The sequence below is a fragment of the Phodopus roborovskii genome, unplaced genomic scaffold (assembly GCF_943737965.1).
Source record: "Phodopus roborovskii unplaced genomic scaffold, PHOROB, whole genome shotgun sequence".
In the NCBI taxonomy this organism is placed as follows: Eukaryota; Metazoa; Chordata; class Mammalia; order Rodentia; family Cricetidae; genus Phodopus; species Phodopus roborovskii.
This window is the reverse complement of record NW_026126480.1, coordinates 16402604-16421825: the sequence shown is the minus strand read 5'-3', so window position 1 is coordinate 16421825 and position 19222 is coordinate 16402604. Positions and strand designations below refer to the sequence as shown.

General features: G+C 41.3%; 1 protein-coding gene across 1 annotated transcript in view; it reads right to left on the bottom strand.

The window, feature by feature from the left end:
* Dnhd1 (dynein heavy chain domain 1) overlaps nt 1-18594 on the bottom strand; it is a 63432-nt gene extending 44838 nt beyond the window's left edge. Inside the window, exons 1-9 of the mRNA XM_051192563.1 lie at nt 18467-18594; nt 17460-18261; nt 14628-14789; nt 12786-12989; nt 12591-12701; nt 10288-10444; nt 2291-2545; nt 2039-2176; nt 1862-1913 (exon numbers count right to left, since the gene is read on the bottom strand). Coding sequence (XP_051048520.1) covers nt 1862-1913; nt 2039-2176; nt 2291-2545; nt 10288-10444; nt 12591-12701; nt 12786-12989; nt 14628-14789; nt 17460-18261; nt 18467-18530 — 1945 coding nt within the window. The 5' untranslated portion in view covers nt 18531-18594. The remainder of the gene's footprint in view (nt 1-1861; nt 1914-2038; nt 2177-2290; nt 2546-10287; nt 10445-12590; nt 12702-12785; nt 12990-14627; nt 14790-17459; nt 18262-18466) is intronic.
* Between the last annotated feature and the right edge of the window lie 628 nt (nt 18595-19222).

Sequence of the window (19222 nt, the reverse complement as noted above, 5' to 3'; positions counted from 1 at the left end):
TTCTCATGCTGCACTAAGTTGCAGTTGAAGTGTAGTGTTCATTTTAAACAATAAGTTATTCCCCTTAGCAACCTCTTGGCAACTCCCCTTTTGTGATTAGTTTCCATTCAAACATGTTGCAGAATATATCTAGGAACCAGAGGCAGGGGGCCAATCCAGCATGCACCAGTTTTGGATTCAGGCACAATAATGTGTTCTCAGTGACCTTTTAGTGTAAGTCCCCTATTTACCATTTATGCCTATTCATATTTAGGCATACATATGATTAAAGTCAGAGGGCATCATGGGAAAAATACACACAGCAAAGTTAGGCTTGCATAACCCAAGACTGCTGATTAAAACAAAGAATCAACCACACTATACCAGTTAGCAATAAGTCTTCTCAGACCCCATAAAAGGAAGCCATACTCAATTGGCACTGTATTCCAAGTGGCCCGCTGCTACCTTGCAGTATTTCCTGTACTATCTCTTTAAGTAAAACTCCTTCCTGCTTTGCTATTTACATGTGCTCTTTCAATACTTTCAATAAGATATTAAGAACTGGAAACTCCTGGTCCAGACAGCAATCCTTGGGATTCTAGTCTTTCCCTGCTTTGGCCTTGCCTATACTATACCTTTTAGCCCATTCCATATAGAAACAATAACAATGTTAATACCAGAAGGGATTCTGAGATGAAGGTTGTAAAAACCATTTTTGAAATCACCCCAAATCCTCACAGGAAAATAACAAAGCAATTAGAAACTCACCTATGCATAATATTTTAACAACTAGGGGAAAGGTACAAGTCCCAAAGTACCAGTGTATGGGAAAGCCACTCATGGCCTCAAGATAACAGCATTTATGAGCATGTAAAACACCAATACTTTTTGTCACTTAATCTAAACTTATTTTTGAAAATGTGCCCAACAAGTGTGATTTATATGTATTTATCTATATAAAATACAGGCTCCTTTTCCAGAACACTTTGCTTCTTACAAATGATCCCCTAAAACTAACCTCATCTCTCATTCATCATCCTGAAGACATACCAGTTGGGTAGAGAAAGTATAAGGCATCTAATCCTTTTAATGATTTTTTTAATGACAAAATTAGTACTCTGATGAAAGAGAATGTCAAAATGTATTTTCTTTCCGATGGTTAACTAAGTTGAGGATTAGAGCTAGAGAGATGGCTTAGTGGTTAAGAGCACTTGCTTCTCTTCCAGAGGACCAAGGTTTAATTCCCAGCATCCACATGGCATCTCACAACTGTGTAACTCTTGCTCCAGAAGAGTTGAAACCCTCATACATGCAGGCAAAACACCAATGCACATAAGATAAGAATAAATAATTTAAAAAGTTTAATCTCAATGTCTTAATGAATTGTCCTATAAAAAATAACACAGCCACATGAACTAAAGCAGGTGTTGAGCAAGCAGAACTTGTCAGACAAGCTCACATTATTTTAACAATCAAATTCAACAGTGAATAAAATGCAAGTGTGACATTAGAGAAACCTAGAATGTGGGGTGAACTGGAGGCAATGTACACACACACACACACACACACACCACCACCACCACCACCACCACCATCACCACCACACGCAATTACATAACCACATGACTTAGCAAGCATATATACATAAGCACATGAATTAGCAAGCACATGTACATAAGCACAAGAATTAATGGGCACAGCTTTCTCTAGACTCTGCTACCTCCCAACAGACAATGTACAGTACTCAGCTTATAGCTGCCCCATTACATCCAAGACCTGACCTGTGCTGAGCCTCTAATACATTTCCATGCCATTTACATTCTATATGTGCCCCTCCCCTCCATTCAGACTTCCTATCCCCTGTCTCTGCCCCTTTAAATACCTTCTGAATATGGGGAATCTCTGGAGGTCCTCAGTTCTGTAGACTGCACTACCTTTATGTTAGGAGACAGAGAAGGAAATAGAAAAACAATGAGGTTCTAAGCAGCTGAGAAGTTTGGATTCCACAGAAGATAGGATTAAGAATTCCCAGAGCCCACCCCCTGTACAATTCAGAAACCTTTAGGGCAGAGGTCTTGATAGACTGCAGACCCTTAGTAAGACTCTGGATTATAGTTTCAACACAAGGCATGGGAGACAATTTGCCATTGTCATCAAAGACCAGCTGTGATAAGAGAAAGGGGTTTTGTCTTGGAGCCTGTAAAAGAAGGACCAGGAGAGGTTACAGGGGTAGATGAAAGCACACATACACCCCACCCCTGGCCATGTAGTCTGGTCCTTAATTGACTTCCCATCCTACCCACCACCTTACTTGCAGAGTGTTGGCTACAAAGGAAGTTATTTCCTCTTCTAAGATGGAAACAAGGTTCTGACAAATCATGTAGTCAATCAGGCGGGCAAACTTTCCCATCTTCATCAACCATGTTTCTGCCTGCTTGAGCTTCTTCTCCAGATGCCTGCACAGCACCCTCTGAAGGTATATGGAGCCTTGGCCTTTCCTGATCCTGTTCCAGTTTTGCACTCTCTCTTGCAGGCCCTGCTGCATTTGGTACGTGTCTTCATGAACCTTTCAGGGTAGAAAGGTGAAACTCATTGGAGACAGATGGATAGGAAGTAAAGAAGCTACTCACCAGTCCCTGCAAGCAATGAGGTCTTGATGTCTGAAACCTAGAACTTAGATTTGCATGTGGAAGGCTACTTTTTAGTAGAGACTGGCTCCATATACTTTTAAATGACTTGAGAAGACACAAAAACAGAGGACTAATATTCAGAGGGCTCATGTGCTAATGTGGTAGGTCAGGCACACCTATGGAAAGGCTACAGGAAAGGGCAGTTGACCTTGGCAGCACATACCTGTAATCCCAACATTTGAAATAGGCAAGAATATTGGGAGCTAAACATCAGCCTGAGTTATAATGAGACCATGCCGCAAAACAAATAAACAAACTCCAAAATGGAATTCAACTAGAAAAAGTTGAGTATAGGGACACGGGAGTGTTACAAGGCAAAGAGCAGAAAAAGACTGCATGATTAAAGCCAGCAATGACTGCAGGATTTGGACTATAACCATTAGGCCTGGGATGGTAGATCCTTCTGAGAAACAACCATTCAATTACAAGGTATTTATAGGCACTGACATAGACTTCCAATTGAGGAGAAGTTGGTGTGTGGTGTCTCTTTATGGGTTCTTCTTGGATCTGGGAAGATTATAAATTGACAAAGGTAAGAGTTGTCAAGTCTCTGCATTTGTCCAGCAGAGGAATCTGAGAGATATAGGAAATCTATGCTTGGCTAGATGGACCCAATGACAGTCCCTGATGCTCCCCCCATTCCTTGCCATGCTCCACTGAGTTTGTAATTAGAGCTCAGTCTATTACAATGGTACTCAACTTTCCTTATGCTGTGACTTTTTAACACAGTTTTTCATGTTGTGGTGACCTCCAACCATAAAATTATTTTCATTGCTACTTCATAACTGTAATTTTGTTACTGTTATAAATCGTAATGTAATATGCAGGCTATCTAATGCTCTATAGAGCAATTTCATTGTAAATATTTAGAGAAAGAATATGATGTATTCCATTGAAGGGTCCCCTTGGACTATACAAATGAGAGTAATAGCCAGGTATGGTGGTGCATGCCTTTAATCCCAACACTTAGGAGCAGAAGGTAGGCAAAACTCAGTGACATTGAGGCAAGTCTGGTCTACAAGGCAAGTTCCAGGACAGCTAGCACTGTTACACAGAGAAACCCTGTCTTGAAATACCAAAATAAATAAATAAATAAAAATAAAAGACAATAATTATTATAATCAAAAAACATAATCAGTATACAGTTTTAAAATAAAATACTAGCACTAGGCACAATAACTTGTAAGCTATAATTCATTTAAACCTGTTAAACATAATAAAAACCCTTAAAAAATGAATAAGGAGAGCCACAAAACACATTTTTCTTTAATATTTCAAAACTATGTTAGCTTTTCATGATTCTGTATTTTAATGCATTTATAAATGGAGTTCATTTACTCAGTAACAATTAAAAGTTTGGTTTGGGGCTGGAGAGATGACTCAATGGTTAAGAACACTAGTTGGTCTTCCAGAAGTCCTGAGTTCAATTCCCAGCAACCACATGGTAGTTCACAGCCATCTCAAATAAGATCTGGTGCCCTCTTCTGGCCTGAAGGGATACATGCAAACAGAACGCTGTATATATAATAAGTAAGTACGTAAATAAATAAATAAATCTTAAAAAAAAAAAGTTTGGTTTGAACGGCTCAGTGACCAGGTGTTAGGATTACTGAGTTCACATCTCCTACCCCTGTCTCTTGAAGGTGACTGCCAGCCAGCGGCATAGAAAATGGCTCTATTCTATGTGTTTAATGCTTGTCCTTTTTTTTTTTTTTTTTTTTTTTTATTCTTAAATGATGTTTAGTTTCTTTAGAACACTTGCCTTTTAGCATATGTAAGTCTCAGGGTTCAATCCTAGGAACCAGGAAGAAAGGAAAAGAAACCCTTGCCTATCACAAAACAATAAAAATATTGCCTCATATCCTTAAAAGATTCCTCCTTCTTTCACACTGATATCTTTTACCCACAGTGAATGGCATTGGAGCAATAATTAAAAAACAGTGGCCTAGTTAAAAATCTAATAAAATGTGTTCAAGACCTCTAACCCTCAGAATCTTGGGTAAGAGGAAGTAACAAATGCAAAACATGAAGAGCCCCATCCATGTTCAGGATTAGGAAACTGTTAAGATGGTGTTAATGAAAGTGCAAGGCTGGGCATGGTGGCGCACACCTTTCCAGCACTGGGAGGCAGAGACAGGCAGATCTTTGGGTGTTTGGGGCCAGCCTGGTCTACATAGTAAACCTGGATGGCCAGGGCTACATACAGAAACTCTGTCTTTAAGAAAAAAAAAAACTTGATAAGCAAAATAGTCAGGGTGGTCGTTAAGAACACAAAAGGTGTAGGATGTGCAACACCAGATATAAAGCCTCATCAGAAAGTTGTAATAATGAAGTCAGTGTGGCCTTGAAAAATTTGAATGATACAGACTTTAGTGACAGACTCTCATAGATAAAATGGTATTATTTAAACGAACAGCATCAAGGGCTAGGGACATGTCTCAGGCAGTAAAGCCTTACAAGCATGAGGAGTTGGGTTCAGATCGCAGCACCCAAGTTAAGAAGTTGGAATGTAAGTTGGGAGGTGGTGGTGTATGCCTTTTAATCCCAGCACTAGGCCAGCATAATCTATAAGAGCTAGTTCCAGGACAGCCAGAGAAACCCTGTCTCAAAGAAAATAAAAATAAAAAAAAAATAAAAAGAAGTTGGGACATAACTCTAGTGCAGGGACTGGGGACAGGTGAATCCCTGGAACTCACTGGTCAGCAAATCTAGGCAAAGATAGGTTATATTTGTTCTTGCTGCATTTGTTTAATTATGTAAAGATGTGTTGCATTTGTTTCACCTTGCCTGTCTAAAGCACCTGATTGGTCTAAAGAAAAAAAAAAACAAAAAAACAAAAAACCAAAAACCTGAAAGGCCAATAGCAAGACAAGAGATGGATAGGTGGGGGGCTGACAGGCAGAAAGAGTAATAGGAAAAGGAATCTAGGCTCAAGATCAAAAAGAGAAGAAGGAATGAAGAGAACAAGGGGGAAAGAGAGGAACGTGCCTGGAGCCAGAAGCCTGGCAGCTGTTAGCCAACCATGGAGACAGCAGGAAAGTAAAATACACAGAAAGTGATCACCATATAAACAAAGTGGAAACGAAAAAAAAAAAAAAAAAAAAAAAACCACATGATCATCTCCCTAGATGCTGAAAAAGCCTTCGACAAATTTCAACACCCTTTCATGATAAAGGTCTTGGAGAGATCAGGGATAACAGGAACATACCTAAACACAGTAAGAGCAATATACAGTAAACCAACAGCCAACATCAAACTGAATGATGAGAAGCTTAAGGCGAGCCCTCTAAAATCAGGAATAAGACAAGGCTGCCCTCTCTCTCCATATCTCTTCAATATTGTACTTGAAGTTCTAGCTCAAGCTATAAGACAACAGACTGAGATCAAGGGGATCCAAATAGGAAAGGAAGAAGTCAAACTTTTACCATTTGCAGATGATATGATAGTTTACATAAGCGACCCAAAAAACTCTACCAGGGAACTCCTACAGCTAATAAAAACCTTCAGCAAAGTAGCAGGATACAAGATAAACTAAAAAAAAAAAAAATAAATCAGTAGCCCTACTTTATTCAGACGACAAAGGGGCTGAGAAAGAAATCAGAGAAACATCATGCTTTACAATAGCCATAAACAACATAAAGTATCTTGGGGAAATGCTTACCAAGCAAGTGAAAAACCTATATAATAAGAATTTTGTGTCTTTAAAGAAAGAAATTAAAGAAGATACCAGAAAATGGAAAGATCTCCCATGCTCTTGGATAGGTAGGATAAACATAGTAAAAATGGCAATCTTGCCAAAAGCAATCTACAGATTCAATGCAATCCCCATTAAAATCCCAACACAATTCTTCACTGACCTTGAAAGGATAATAATCAACTTTATATGAAAAACAAAAGACCAACATAGCCAAAACAATTCTGTACAATAAAAGAACTTCAGGAGGCATCACCATCCCTGACTTAAGCTCTACTACAGAGCTATAGTCCTGAAAAAAGCTTGGTATTGGCAAGAAAATAGACAGGTAGACCAATGGAATCAAATAAAAAATCATATTAACCCAATCACCTACCAACACCTGATTTTTGACAAAACAGCTAAAAGTATACAGTGCGGGGAGGAAAGCATCTCCAACAAATGGTGCTGGCACAACTGGATGATGGTGTGTAGAAGACTGAAGATAGACCCATGTCTATCACCATGCACAAAACTCAAGTACAAATTGATCAAAGACCTCAACATCAATCCAGCCACATTGAAGCTCTTAGAAGAGAAAGTGGGAGGTACCTTAGAACAAATTGGTACAGGAGGCCGCTTCCTGAACATAACCCCAGTAGCACAGACATTGAGATTGACAAATAATAAATGGGACCTCCTCAAACTTAGACTCTTCTGTAAGACAAAAGACATAGTTGACAAGACCAAATGGCAGCCCACAGACTGGGAAAAGATCTTCACCAATCCTACATCTGACAAAGGACTGATCTCCAAAATATACAAAGAACTTAAGAAACTAGTCAACAAAACACCAAATAACCCTATTAAAAAATGGGGTACAGAACTGAATAGAGAACTCTCAATAGAGGAAATCAAAAAGGCTGACAGACACTTAAGAATGTGCTCAACATCCTTAGCTATCACGGAAATGCAAATCAAAACAACTTTGAGATACCATCTTACTCCTGCCAGAATGACTAAAATTAGAAACACCAATGACAACTTATGTGGAGAAAGGGGAATACTCCTCCACTGCTGGTGGGAATGCAAACTCGTCCAGCCATTTTGGAGATCAGTATGGGGGTTCCCCAGGAAAATGGGAATCAGTCTACCACAGGACCCAGAAATCCCCCTCTTAGGCATATACCCAAATGATCCACATCCGTGCTCAACTATATTCATAGCAGCATTATTTGTAATAGCAAGAACCTGGAAGCAACCTAGATGCCCCTCAACTGAAAAATGGATAAAGAAGATGTGTCACATTCACACAATGGAATACTACTCTGCAGAAAAAACAAACAAACAAACAAACAAACAAAATCAATGGAATCTTGAAATTTGCAGGCAAGTGGATGGAACTTGAAGAAACCATCATGAATGAGGCAACCCAGTCACAAAAAGAGGAACATGGTATGTACTCACTCATAAAAGGATTTTATACCTAGAGCAAAGGAGGATCACCAGCTTATAATTCACACCGACAGATGAACTAGGATACAAGGTGTATTCTAAGAGATTCATATAAGGTCCCTCACAGAAGGGGGAAGGGCAAGTTCTCCAGAGCACATGGGAAGTGGGGGGCAGTGAGTGAAGAGGGAACCAGGAGAAAGAGAAGGGGAGGAGAGGAAAGCATGTGGGACTAGGAAGATTGAGACAGGGGAAGAATAGAAGACAGAAAAGAGAAAGGGATAGAGAGAGAGAGGACATAAAAGAGGGAGCCATTATAGGATTGAAGAGAAAACTGAACCTAAAGAAATGTCCAGAGACCTACAAGACTGACTCCAACTAACAATTTGAGCAACCGTGGAAATGCTACCATAAATGCCCTTCCCTGATAATGAGATCAAGGAGTAACTTACCCACCATCATGGAGTCCTTCTCTAGTACCTCTTGGAAATAGAAGCAAACACCCACAACTAAACACTGAGCCAAACTAGAATCCTGATGCAGAGAGGGAAGACAAGACCATGCTGCAGAAACACATAGAGACAGCTGACCTGAACAAGGAGTAGCTAACGGGCCCCCAGACTGATAGCTGGGAATCCAGCATGGGACTGACTCAGACCCCCTGAACATGTGTCTCAGCTAGAAGGACTAAGGGCCCTCAGCTAAGGGCCCTCAGACAGTGGAACCAGGATGTATTCCTGGTACACAAAAGGACCTTGTGGGCACATCCCCCATGGAGGGATACTGCCTTAACCTAGAGACAAGACAGATGTCCTAGTCCCTACTTCAAATGACTTGACAGATTTAGATGACCCCTCCTGGAGGGCATCACCTTACATGTGGAGTGGGGGGCAACGGGAGGGGAGGGTGGTTGGGGGACATGAGAAGGTAGGAGAGAGGGAAAGAGGGAGAGTGGGAGAGGGAACTGGGATTGATAAGTAAAATAAAAATAAAAACAAATAAATAAAATAAAAAAAAAGAAAGATAAAAGCCCTGAGACAAAATGTAAATGAAGAGAAATAGGTTAATTTATAAGATTTAGCAAGAAATGAGCCTAAGCTAAGGTCCAGCATTCTTAACTAATAAGAAATCTCTGTGTCATGATTTGGGAGCTGGCTGGGGACCCAAAAGAAAAAGCACTTGATAGCACTGAGAAAATTAAAATCAGGGGCTGGAGAGAAGGTTCAGCATTCCAGAGATGGCTGTTCTTCCAGAGAACCAGGGTTCAATTATCAGCACCTAGATGATGGCTCATAACCAACTGTAACTCCAGTTCCAGGGAATCCTATGCCCATGTCTGGCCTCTGTGGGTACCAGGCACACATATTGTACACAGGCACACATAAAAAAAAAAAAACTCCCATACAAGTCATTTAAAAAAATTAAAGTCATTTACCAAAAGACACAATTAAAACAGTAAAAAGTTAAGCTCCAAACTTGTCGTACAATTGACACAGAATTACATTCACAATGTATAACAAACCAGTGAGAGTAGGGAAGCCTTATTCTCACACACATCAGTGAACACAGTCCTTCTGAATCTAGACATGTAGAAGTTTTCTCACATGCACCAAACACTTCTTCAGCAATCTCCAAGTGTGTATCGCACACGTAACCCTGACACTATCTGGAAACAGCCTTGGGTCCCTTTGATGAAAGGCACAGTCCACAAGACCATCTTCCACTTCAGATGACAATCACAATGGGTTGTCTCAGTCCAATTGTGATGCTTTAACAGGTTACTTGAAATTTATTAAGAACAGAAATTTATTTTCTCACAATTGTGGAGGCTGTGAAGAGGCTTCTTTCCACATCCTCCAGATGAGAGGAAAACTGTTAAGAGGGAAGGTAAAGGGGCAAAGAAGACCCTCCCCCCCCCATGGTCCTATCACCTTCCAAAGGTCCATCTTCTATTGTTGCCACAATGGCACCTGGTTTAAACACCAAACAAAAACATAGTAACAGATGACAGACAAGAGGCAAGAACCTGATGGACATTTCACAGTTCAGATGGGGTTGTGGACCTCAGATACAAAGTAGTCGTAATTAGGAAAGATTCAATCATTGTATGCTTCTACTAGCCATGAAGGCCTGCCACAGGTTCAAAGATAATCCCAGACATATGAAAGGTTAGAATTCTAGTTCTTAATTTCCTTAATGCCCTAATTCCTTCCTGTTAGCACAAACATCTGAAAAAAAAAATCAGACACTGTTACTTTCCTTTTCCTCCCTTCTCCTAGGTCAGGAACAAACTTTTTGGGAACATTGGAGTTCCAGTCTTTGTTCCATTGTTATTGATGCATCTGTCCCAGAACAGGAACTATTGTTGCTGAGCAGAAAAATGTGTCAAATCAAACAGCAGGGTCCAAGTCACTGGGCAGTGGTTGTCCCAGAAATAACCAGGAGGAGAGCTCAGCCTGGAGAAAGGGCTCACAACAAAGTAAAGCCTCTTACCAGTTGAAGAATGGATGTACAGAGATTCAGAAAGCGACAGAACACTCGCAGAGCCTTGTGGTTCTCTTTGGCTATTGTTTTCTGCAGGTCCAGAAGTTCATAGCACTTATCTAGCTCCTTGGGTAACCAGGACACAGAACGAAACTCCTGAAGAAGCCTAGAATCAAGAAATAAGCTACTTGGAGCTGGTATCCCAGCCATTTCTCTTTCAATACCTTTGAACTATTCCCAACCCAGTTCAACCTAGATTGCGCCAATGTTTACAAAGACTGTAATATTCCTAGTGACCAGTTGCCACGTGGTAAATTATTTGGAAAAGCCTCATAGAATGCACAAATGCTTATACCTAGTGACCTGTCTTCCAAGAGAGGCTCAGATAAATCTTAAGATGTGAAACGATAAGACTTCATCCTGGGAATAAGAAAAAACGAAGGTCCTAAAGAGTCAAGGTTCATAGGAATGTTTTAGGTGATTAAACCACAACTTCTCTAGAGTTGACTGCCACTGAGGAAGCTGCTCCTGTTCTCAGCCCTCCCTGTTTCCCCAGAACTCCATCCATAGCTCTTGAGATTCCTTGAAGAATATGAACAACCCTCAATAAGCACGTTTAAGATGATGAATATATGGTAACTATTCTGTGCCTGCTAAAGGGCACTGGATATATCCATACTCAATCTCATTTAATTTGCATTATTTGCACTGTGTAGCTGAAATCTTTACAGGAGTTTGAAGACCATTGACTTGAGGGTCAAAGAGTAGATTCCTTGCTAGTTTTCAAGATCTAGATTCAGACCTATCAATCCTCCAAACCCTTAAAATTTACACCATCACCAGGCATGGGACACACACCTGTAATCCTACCTATTGGGAGGTTGGGGCAAAAAGGTCAGAAGTTCAAAGCTAGCCTTGGCCTATGTAACAAGTTTGAAGCCAACCTGGTGTATAGGAGACTCTGTCTCATAAAACAACCAGAAAAACAAAACATCTATTTAAAAAAAAAAAGATATTATGATGACTAGGCAAGTCTGAAGGATGGTAACAGCCTAAAGTAGAGGTTGCAAACTGGTAACTAATGTATCAAATTTGCACTAAAGTTTTCACTTTGCACTGCTAAGAGTTAACCCTCACAGTCTTTTAATTAAAATCTGAGCCCAAGTAAAGGCATTGGCTACAAAAAATCTGATGACCTAACTTCAACTCCAGATACCATATGGTGGAAGAAAAGAACTGACGCCCCCAAGTTGTTCTCTGACCTCCACATATACAAAAAGACCACATATGCACACATACACACAAATAACTAAAACTACATTTAATTTTTCAAATTTAAATTTTACCATGAAATGTAGATTTCCAGAAATTCTAAAAAAAAAAAACAAGGTAAGCTGATCACAGTGGATCTATACTCCAAAATTCCAAAATTTCAGTTAGATGGAACTGAGAAGTGACTGTCTTTATTAGATGTAATCTTCAGAATGCAGTGCCATGATCCCTACTGTATTTTTTCAGTATCCTCAATTTAGGCTCCCTGAGCATTTGAGTTTGCAACTTCTATCACAGAATAAATATGTCTGAAGCATTATGAAGGAAAGGCAATGAAGTGATTAAAGTAACAAAAATCAACTTTCAAAAAAGTGTAGGTGGATTTTAGAGAAAAATGCGAGGGATTAAAGAAATTTTGGGTTCTAATGTCCAAGTTTGACCCATAGGCTAGGTACTTAAATTGTGTTGTACTTATGATAGTTGTTATAGAAGAACATATAATTACATGGATATATATATATATATATATATATATATATATATAACTGGTTATGTAACAATGTGTAACATATGATTATATTTTGTATATGATAGGAGGAAGGACTAGAGAAATAAAATATAATATTCTTAGTGGTTATTTATAAATTATAAAATTAGAGGGTTTTTTCTTTGTGCTTTTTTTGTATCTTAAAATTTTATAAATGGACATGGTATTGCCTTTTGTCCAAATAAATTTTGTGGTTATTGACACAAAATGCTGAAGGTTGGAGATGCAGCTCAGTGGTAGAGCACTTGCCTAGTATGTAGAAGGCACTAGATTCAACCCCTAGCATTGCAACATACACACATAACACCAAAAACAAAAACCAAACCCCAAAATAACTGAAAACCAATAGGTTCTGCTATGCAGCACAGGTCAACTTCAAACTCTTGGTCTTCCTGACTCAGCCTCTGAGAGGAGGGACTACAAACAGCACACACCACCATTCCCAGTATGTAAAATTTAAAAATCCATGGCAGCTGTGTTTGTAATACTTCACCTGCTAATATGGAGCATCCCAGCTCCAAAGTGAGGCACAGCCAAGAGCAAATGACTTTTCAGGAAAGTATGGATCCGATGCAGCCCGTACAACCTCACATTCTTCTTCCAGCTACAGGCGAGAAGTGAATGACAATATGCTCTCAAATTTCTCTCATCCACATCTCCACCCAAGCCCACTCCTGTCATTACTTACCAGGTCAAAGCCTTTCGTAAAAGGCAATTCTTAAAGAATGGAATATTCTGGAGTTCGTGCCAGACAGCAGAGTTACGATGCCAAGTACCCAGTGTCATTGTTTCGCTGCCCTCCACAGGATGTACATGCAGGATCCCAAAGGGAGAGAAGATGTAGTGTTCGGGATTCACCTTGTTTGGTGGCACCACTATCAGGTTGTAAGGCCTGTTTTTAATTAACAATTTTAATTAAACAACAACAAAAACCACCTTTGAACAGAAAAACCTGCACATATCCTGAGGAGTCCAGAGAAGGTTAGGGGAGAGAAAAAGGAAATAGAAAGGGAGACAGAGAAAAGTAGAAAAGGGGGAAGATGGCAGGATAGTATTCAAACTAGAATTATTGAACAAATATTAACAAGAAATGTAAACCAAAGATAGATGAGAAGAAAAAGGCATTTAGCCTGTTAGCCTATTCCAAGTTCTTATCTTCAGATACAGAACATCTCATAAAATTTAGTACATCACCATTTGTAAGCCACAGTATTATTTTATGAAAAGCTAAGATTAAAAATCCTTCCATTATGATACATCTTCAATGTTTTTGGTTTAATTTTTTTTTGAGTTACACATTTTTCCCATTCCCCTTACCTCCTCCCCTTTCCCCTACTACCATACCCCCCCAACACACACACACACACACTCCCAATTTACTCAGGAGATCTTGTCTTTTTCACCTTCCTAGGCAGATCTATGTATGTCTCTCTCCAGGGTCCTCTTTGTTACCTAGGTTCTCTGGGGTTGGGGCCTGTAGGCTGGTTGTCCTTTGCTTTATGTCTATTATCTACTTAGGAGTGAGTACACATTATATTTGTCTTTCTGGGTCTGGGTTACCTCACTCAGTAGGGCTTATTCTATATCTGACCATTTGATTGCAAATTTCAAGATGTCATATTTTGTTTGTTTGTTTGTTTCCTTGTTTTTACCGATGAGTAGTACTCTCCATTGTGTAAATGTACCCCATTCTCCTTATCCATTCTTTGGTTGTGGGGGCATCTAGGTTGTTTCTAGGTTCTGGCTATTATGAATAATGCTGCTATGAACATAGTTGAGCAAGTGTCCTTGTGTGAGTATGCCTCCTTTGGATATTTCTGGGTCTTGAAGTAGATTGATTCCCAATTTTACATCTTCAAATTTTAAGATACACTAACATTTTGGAGACATTGAAGTGTGTCCATGGTGGGGGTGTTTTAACAGTGGCTATCAGAGCCTGTGAAGGATGTGAGTGAGGGAAGGATGGAGAGAGGAACTTAGGGCGTGGCTCAGAGGTAGAGCACTCACATAGCATTTGTGAATTCCTGAGCTCCATTTAAGAACAGAAGGGTAAAAAATGATCTAAAAGGGGAAAGTGAATAAATGCAACTGGTATGGAATCAGGAGGCTTGTTTTTAGAGTCTCTTGGATTTAAATAAAATATTAAAAAGGTGAAGAGATAGAAGTCCCGTCCAGGGAAAGATTTTGGTTCAGTCTAAAAACGGGATGCTTTTGGAAGATCAATGTTTCCCTAACATTGAGGTTGCAACATGTGTTTCTTTCACTGTAGTTAGGTAAGATCAGCATTAAATGTGCTTCTGAGGCTATAAATAAATGCTTGCCTCGTTTCAAAAAAAGAACAAAGAGCAAAGTAAGAAAGGAGCAATTCAGACAAGAGGGTATGAAAGCAATGTGGGGCCCAGAGGAGCTGAAGAGTGCTGAGGGGGAGACTGAGGGGCGAAGAAGGCTGCAAACTGTGAGGCAGAAGAGAGGGATGAACAAGGAGAGAAAGAACAGTAGGTAACATGGATGGGGAAGAGTGGGCTCTCACTTAAAATACCGATCAGGAGCCACATTGAGATAGAGGAAGTGGATCTTCTTCTGGTACCAGTCTATCTTCAGAAGAGATTTCACCTGACTTCTCAGCAAGGAAGTCTTAGAACTTTTCTTCTTTACGCCCTTTTCCTCATGAGATTCAGAGGCAAGCTGAGATCTGCATGACAAAATAAACCAGGGAGAAAAGGCAGAGCAAAAAAGGGCGTGTCTAAAGGTGTGCTTTGCCTCCGATGGCCATGGAAAGCAGCAGGAGCTAGATCAAGTGTCTGAGGGCACACAGGTGGCACTGTCAGCGCCTGTATAATCTATACTCAAGATGTCACTTACTGAGCAAATGCAGTCCATCATGCATGTTGGTCAGCTATAGTCAACTGGTCAGGGCATGAAAAACTCTTCTGATAAATGATTCTACTAGACTGCCTGTGATTACTGCAGTCAGTGTTATTAACATTGTATACAGTACTAGGAAGGTTCCCAGCTTATTATCCTGTAAGCCCTCTATCCTAAAATTCTTATCAACAATAAACTTTAATATTGGACCAAATTATCTTAACTGCTATATCTGTGATCAAAAGAGGGTATCAAGTTTAAGGTCTGCCTGGCTATACTGAGCTCAAAGCCAGCATAGGCAACTTAGTGAAACACTATCTCAAAATAAAAAGTACAAATAGGACTAAAATTTGGCTCAGTGGTACAGCAGTTGCCAAATATACATAAAGACCCAAGATTGATCCCTACCTAGCATGACAAAATAAATAAATAAACAAACAAATAAAAACAAAAAACAAAAAACATTATTTTCTAAGTAGTGAGGTTATATAATCACAAGACCAGACATACTGGCTCTTGAACAGATTCATAGTGTCCAGTCTGAATTCTGGGCTCATTCAATTTTGAGGTCATATACAAACAACTACTGTGCCCACCACCTCAATCTGTTGTACCTAACTGTATGCTCAACCCTGCTGAGCCTCAGTCTAGTCAAATTCTTCCTTCTTTACCTGCACAATCTGAGCATCCCTTGACTTCATTTGTCTTCTCCCATTCTGCCTCCCCAGTTTGAAGGTCAGTGTGCCTTTTATTTTCTGCAATGTTACTAGGTGTTTGCTAGATCCCTTACTATTCTCCATCAGATTTCCTCTTCTTACCATAATCTGTTGAGTCCTTTAGTCTACAAATACTGATGGAATACCTACTTCTCAGGTACTGTCTTAAGGGCTGTCAGTATCCCTCTACTCAAACAACTCCCATCCAGATACCAGAATTACTTCAAGTTCTGGTCCCAGTCTCTCTCTCTCTCTCTCTCTCTCTCTCTCTCTCTCTCTCTCTCTCTCTCTCTCTCTCTCTCTCTCAAGCCAGCCTTGATGTACAGAAAAATGGCATTCCCGCTTGTCTCCCATTCATTCTCAAATGCACCACAACCCATCTTCCTCCTCACAAAACCCTGGCAGTTTTTCACATACCAGCTACTGCCTCACTGACACCTTTTCACCTCCTAACCCACTTTACTAATCTAATCTTTACTCAAATCCTCTACTCCTTCTGTATCAGTGTGTCTTTCCCAACCCTATTCCACCAAGAGAGTACACAGACAATAGCCAGCAACCTTTTGTTTTATACTACTTATTACAATTTGTTTATTATATCTTTCTTGTTCTAACATCTCCCTCACCAAATTGTTAAGACTCCAAAGGAAAAAATCCGAGTCTGTCTGATTCATTTCTTCCATCCCCAGCATCTAGATACATCCAAGTATCTAATAATAGCAATGAAATGAATCAGGGCCTAGGAAGACAACTCTGGAGAACAGCAAAGTAAACTATATCAGCTAGACCTCAAAGATTGACTGCCAGGTTCAGAAAGATATGAGAACTTGATTCCTTGATATATTAGCCCATGACCATTTCTGTTAAGGTCTCCCGAGAGACAAAAGTTAGACTTGGGGCCACTCTGAAAAAGAAAAGCTGGGATGATTGAAGACATAAATTGTTGACATTTGCCACCTTTCTTCACAGCTCCAGGAACATGCCCACTTATTCACCATTAGGGATCTGAGACTTCACGAAAAGTCACACATTGATTCAGCCATAAATTCAAGAGCAAAATCTGAGGAAGTCATACTTGATTAAAGGCAAAACCAGCCTTTATTTCTAGACAGTGAATATATCATAGACAAGTTACAAAATATCAAGAAAATCAGATCAGAGCTAGTAGAAGTTCCTAGACTTAAGTCAAAGAACTCCCAGAAAGGGTCTTTTAGGCATTCCGAAGTCCTAGAATTTTGAAAGCCAGACTGGGGAACTGGAAGGAATGGATCATTACACAAGGAACCAGCCCATCCTGTCAGAGCAGGAAGATGACCACAGTCAGTGCTCTGCCTTAGACCTGAAATACTTCAGACAGACCTGTAGGAGAAGACCACTCAGACAAAGCACTCCCTAGGAGTAACCTATGGACCCTATCCATATCTAGGACCCTATCCACCCAGGACCACCATAACAGAAGCCCCAAAGTATGGTTCAGTGATCATAAAATATAGAGAAAATGAATCCCAAGGAAGCTTCTGGCACCACCCAAGGCCCTGAAGACTAGGAACCGCAAGGTTATGTTTTAGCCAAAACATATTGGTTGATTCTAGATTTTAGTATTTCACCATGGATTAGCATAGAGACACCGGCTTTGTCTTGCAAGTGAAAAGAGCCTGGTCCAGTCTTGTTTAGAGTTGGGCTAATCCCAAAGAGCCATAAGGAGGGGACTCAGGTGGCCCTATAGGCACCCAAAACTAACTTCTTTCTCCTCTACTCAAAGCCAGAACCAGGCCACTCACTTTCTCCCAGCAGGCTTCCCTTCTTGGTAATCAGCATTGCTGCTTTCATATTGTACAGGGATTTCTGTCGCCAGTGCCAAGGGCAGGAGACTAAGGCTATCCATCCACTGGGTCTCTTCTAGGGCCACCTCAGCACCAACAATGCCCAGGCAATGCTGTAGCTCAGGCAGTGTCAATGGCCGTAGCCACGTGGCCAGTTCCCTTTTTTGTTGCCCACTCCACAGGGCCTTCACAAAAGGGCATGTTGGCCATGGGGATGCTCGATGAGACCTCTTCATCAAGTGATGGCAGTCAACATGGGAGGAACTATGTAATAAAGAGCGGTCTGGGGGAAAGGCCTTGTCTATGGCATCTAGCAGGTCCAGCTGGAGTTGGGATTGGACGGTGGGTGCCCAGCAGTACAGCTGCTCCAGTAAAGGCAGCAGATCGAGTTGACCAGCTAGCATCTCACGATATGGAGGCAACAGGCCCAGGACTGCATACAGATAGCGCCAAGCTTCACGGCTGCCATCCTGCAGCACAGCTGATAACAAAGACCTCAGCTCAGACAGCAGCAGCTCCAGCGATGTCCGCTGCTCGGATTCAACCACTGCCCTAAGGAGTTCCTGTTTCTTCACGCAGTCCCAGGAGTGTCCTTGGCTGCTGCAGCTACATCCAGTGAGCCCAGACTCAATGGTATTAAATGATGGCTTCGTCTCTTCCATAATAAAACGGAGGCAGGTATTCAACTGCTGTCGAACTGATCTTGCCCACAGCTCAGGGTTCAAATGCCAGTTCCAGGCTTTTGGCTGCTGAGTCTCACCTGTGTGACACAACCCGATTGGGGCAGGGTTGGGGTAGGGGAGTAGGTTCAGGCTCTGGGCTAGGACAGCAAGAGGCATAGAGCTGCAGGGCACAGGCAGACCAGTAGAAGGCCTTTCCTGAGCCCCTCACTGTCAAGGACTAGCCCTGATCCGAGGAGAGAGCCCCTCCGGAGCTCCTTCCCACCCTCCAATGCCCTGTCTCACCTAGCCTGCGGGATGTTGAAGTCATGGGAAGGGAAGAGGGACAGGTCTGAGGATGAGGTTTCATTGCAGAGCTCCCGCTGTAGTGAAAGAACTCAGACTCAGTCCCAGTCACTTAACACGGAGAACGACACACGCTAGCAAAATCTTTGGAAAACTGCATTCACAGCAGGGCACCTTCAGAGTGGAGGCTGGCAATTGCCTTGAAAAGGAGACACAAAGGGGTCGTCACCCAGAGGCAGTAAAACTCCAGTCACCCAAAGTCTTCACCACAGACTAAGATACTGAGCCAAAAGCCCGCTGCTGAGTGGGGTTGCAGTTGAGGACACCTAGAGGAAAGGAGTAAAATGGAGCGGCCCCGGGCTAGCCAGTGGGAGGGACCTTGCGAGGAGAGGGGAGATCTGAATAATCAGGGCAGTAGATCGGGATCCTGAGCTGAGGACTCAACCACACCACCTACTCCCAGCAGTTAGAACGGTTTCAGAATTCTGGGGGCCCAAGCCTCAGTCGGGAGCCAGAAGGAGGGACCAGCATGCAATGTGGGAGGGGCCTGGGCGGGCCCCGAGCCCAGGCCACACCTGCAAGATGCCTTCTAACCCAACCCAAAAAGAATCTGGGTGAGAGAATGAATAAGATTGATTTGGGGCACTAACAGCATATAGGGTATCTGGAGCAGGTGTAATCCATGTAACCACTTATCCGCTCACTGGCTTTCCCCCTTTCCTCCCTGGACAGCATTATCCTTCTGTCCACAAAGAA